Source organism: Myzus persicae, unplaced genomic scaffold (assembly GCF_001856785.1).
Source record: "Myzus persicae strain clone G006 unplaced genomic scaffold, MPER_G0061.0, whole genome shotgun sequence".
NCBI lineage: Eukaryota > Metazoa > Arthropoda > Insecta > Hemiptera > Aphididae > Myzus > Myzus persicae.
In genome coordinates, this window is record NW_019100736.1 from 345,925 (window position 1) to 349,992 (window position 4,068).

At 31.8% G+C, this 4,068-nt stretch overlaps 2 protein-coding genes across 2 annotated transcripts; both read right to left on the reverse strand.

Moving 5' to 3' along the window:
• Window positions 1-664: 664 nt before the first annotated feature.
• LOC111042732 (zinc finger MYM-type protein 1-like) lies at window positions 665-1,321 on the reverse strand. Its single transcript, XM_022327431.1, has one exon. It carries the CDS (start codon window positions 1,319-1,321, stop codon window positions 665-667), a length of 657 nt encoding a protein of 218 aa, XP_022183123.1.
• Window positions 1,318-3,324, reverse strand: LOC111042742. Its single transcript, XM_022327448.1, has 3 exons — window positions 2,700-3,324; window positions 2,380-2,484; window positions 1,318-2,041 (listed from the first exon to the last, which is right to left on the reverse strand). Exons 1-3 carry the CDS (start codon window positions 2,887-2,889, stop codon window positions 1,344-1,346), a joined length of 993 nt encoding a protein of 330 aa, XP_022183140.1. The 5' UTR covers window positions 2,890-3,324; the 3' UTR covers window positions 1,318-1,343.
• Window positions 3,325-4,068: the final 744 nt, after the last annotated feature.

Genomic DNA, 4,068 nt, shown 5'->3' on the forward strand with positions numbered 1-4,068 from the left:
TCATCCATTTCATTTGGAGAGTCAGAATCAGGGCTATTTTCATTTTCACTTTCGATAATAAGTTCATTATTTGTGCGAATACTGGATAAATCCATACCATTATACAATTTTATAAAACTACTTGCAAATATAGAATATTCCATTTTCAAATTATCAAGACTTAGACTAGGAATCCAATTTTTTAGCGCAATGAAATGATCGTCGGAAATTTCTGTTCCCTCGCTAGTTGCCTTTAATCGATCAAAAGTTAATAATGACAAGTTAGACAATATACCTCGAGCACCTTCAAATCTACTTATAATAGAAGTATTTACTTGATCCAATACTACATAAAAAACTTCAATTTTAAATTGGTCATAAGGATTTGTCATTACTTCATCAGAAACAACTTCTCCAGGCAACAGCTTCCTACGGCGGCTACGTATATTTGGCAAATCACATTCAACTAATCCAATTTCATTAACAAATGATTTTGTTTTTGTAATTAAATCATTAAAACTCTGTTCATTTCTTAAATCAGATAATTTTTTAGCACAAACATCTACCATAGTGATTGCTTGAATGAAATCAATAGATGAAGATTGCAAATAAATTGATAATGGAGTAGTATGAGAAAAGATATTTTCCATTAAAAATAAATTCAAAATAAACTTGAATGAAGTCATTATTCTGTAAAGATTTGAAGCAGTTGAATTAACTCTTCCAAGGTTTTTAGAAATGCCAAGTACTTTTTATTTATTACCGATAATGCACGGCCATGCGAAGTCCAACGAGTGGTAGAGAAGTTCTTTATTCTACATGGTCTTTCAGAAGGATAGCATTTAGTTTGTTGCTCTAAGAATAAGGCTGTTCGTTTTCTTGCTCTCATATATGTAATCAAACTTTGAACTTCTCCAAAGAAATTTCTAACACTTGAACATTTATCACATGTATCAACAACAACCAAGTTTAGAACATGTGCAAAACACCAAACGTAAATAGCATTTGGATTTTTTTCTTGGACATATGATCGAACACCAGAATATTGTCCCTGCATTGATGCAGCTCCATCATAAGATTGAGCACATAGTTTTGTTTCCCAATCTATATTATATTTAATGCAAATATCACAAAAAACATTGAACATTCCTAATCCTGTGGAATCATGAGCTACTTTCATAGCAGTAAGCCTCTCTTCAGTTTGACCTTCTTCATTAATAAAACGCAGGACTAGTGACAATTGCTCTAAGTTTGAGACATCTGTAGTTGTGTCTATAATTATTGAAAATACACCATCTTGCCTCACCCTCTTCAAAATCTCTTCTCGTACCATTTCACCCATGACACTTAACATATTATTTTGACTAACATTTGACAAAAAAGTTAATCTGTTTTTTTTTGGCACTCTGAATCTTGGATAAATGAGCAGACAGCAAAGGATTATATTTAGCTAAAAGTTTGACAAGTTCTAGAAAGTTACCTGGATTAGATGAACTCCAGTGTTCATCATGACCTCGAAATGCATTAGTTTGGCGAGCTAGGTACAATAAAGCTTCACAAATGATTTTAACAATTTCTCTATTTTCTGCCACCTGCGTATTTGATGCGGATAATAGCTGCACATCAACTCTTAATTGACTTTTAAACATAACTCGGCGTATTTCAGACTGTAAGTGCTCAGGTGCAGCTTCATGTGCTTTGATTTTATATGAAATATGCCTCCAGTCATTTGTTCCAAGTTTTGAAAATTGATCATATTTTCCCTTTGGTAGTCCAAATAATTTACAAACTATACAAAATATGCGGTCAGTAGAAGGTGAATATGAAAGCCAGCTACGTTTCACAAAATGTCCAGGTGAAATTTCTTTAAAATAATATTTTTCATGAAATGATCTTAAACGATCACCTTGCTGTCTTGTAGGAAATGTACAACCACTTAATTGTGATTTGGAAGGTTGGCAAGGTTCTAGAGATGCAAAATGAACAAAAAGTTCATTTGATACGTTGGAGTTCATCATAGCGGGATCATTGTTAAAGTCAATGTTATTCATCAAATCGTTAACTAAACATTAAAAAAAAAATGAATGCATGAATATCATATAATAATAAATGAAGTCTGATCGAGGGGTAAAAAACTTGGGGGTAATCAGTGTACAAGGTGATGGTAATCATAGGGGTAATCATGGGTAATCATAGGTAATCATAGGTAATCTTTGTAGTGAATCATGGGTAATCATAGGTATATTCATTGAAATCAGTAATCTGGTGTATAAAACTTCTGTCAGGTATTTACCCCTCGAGTCTGATGAAGAATTTAACTTTAGTAGTAGGTAAATTAATATTACAAAAAATGTATTAGGCAAAATGCTAACTAAAACTTAAAGAAACATGATTACTCACCAGCTGGTAGAGGACATTGTTCATCTGCCTCATCTGATGTACCAGACCGACCAAGTATAGGTATTTCCAAATCATCAATTACTTTATTTTCATAAATCACATTTTCTTTAAAATATGAATAATGAGGATTAATTAACTTAAATAATTGGAAACTGTTAAATAAAATATCTGCTATCAATATATTACAATTTGACTAAATTAAGTCCATACTCCATCTCAATAGTATTGTTATAATTTATAGTCATTATAGAAAATGCAGATTGGAACATCATAGCATCATACGAATATACAATAATATACGACATTCAATAGGTACTTACGTGATTGTTCAAATTTTTGAAATTTTTCTGCACGTTCGTTACATTTAAAATAGTCCGAAATAGAACTAGAAGCAATAATTTTTCTTTTCACAGGAATTTTCTTTTTTTTACAAGATTCCTTATGTCGAGTCCAATTAGTGCTGTTCAGTGAATCACGTGTTCTACCACAATTGGGACACTGAGAATTCATTTTAAAAATTTAAAAATTGTCGACAATTAATGACAAACTAACAACTTTAAACGTAATTAAATACCAAATACAATTTAAAAATGAATAATAATAGGTTCTAGCCTCTAGGTCGCTGCCCGCTGCAGCTGGTTGTTGCAATAACAATAATATAATTATATAATAATAATTATTATTGTGCAATTATTGTGCATTTGAGCGGGCTACCAACACAAGTCGTTTCTGGGAAATGAGAATGTGTGCGTGCTGCGTCTGATAACGATTTGTTATATTTATAAACTATGTTTATGTTTTTATTACGCCATTGTAATATTCTAATTGTATCCATATTATTACAAATATACTTGGTGATACCTCAACGGCTCAACTCATGTGTATTGTATTCATAAATTAGAAGCAATACATTTTACAAATCTGCCTCCGCCGACACCACCACCACCACCACCACCACCACCACCACCAAAAATCAACGGAGCCGTGGCTCAAAAAAAACCGCCTCACCACGCCACTGATCTAAGCTGTTCTCTTTCTGCCGCTGTTTTTCCTATTAACTATAACCGCGAATAATATGGGTGCGTAACAATATTATTCAAATAGCATCATTATAGTTATATAAAGCATAGGTATATTAAAAGAATTAAGTCTCAAAAATAATGATTATTTTACGTGACATGACCATCACTATATATACTTATATACCTACCAACAAGGCGATTTTTTCATCGCACGAAGCAGTCATTTTCTCAGTGAAAATGTACAGAGAAATATACTTGAACGAGTGTTTTTGAAAACATAATATGTTTTACAAAATCTCAAGTCTTAAAAATTCTACAATTTTCTTGAAGTTATGAGTACCGCTATGTATGCATTAAGTACTATTTTTTTACTTTTTAATCAATTGAGAAAATTACCGATTTGTGATACAAAGATCAACTTTTTTATAATTTAAACGTTATAATGCTTATTCTAAGTATACTGCAGAACATGAATAGGTATGTTTAGAATTCAAATAAAATTCAATTAATTTACCGGAACTGTTATACCTAACCTCACTGGTATGCCTCTCCATAAGCGGGGTCTGCTATTAGGAATAGTTTATCCTTAACCCCGTGTGCGTGTGTGTGTGTATATATATATATATATATATATATGTACACATGTAGAGGTATATTATGTAAAATA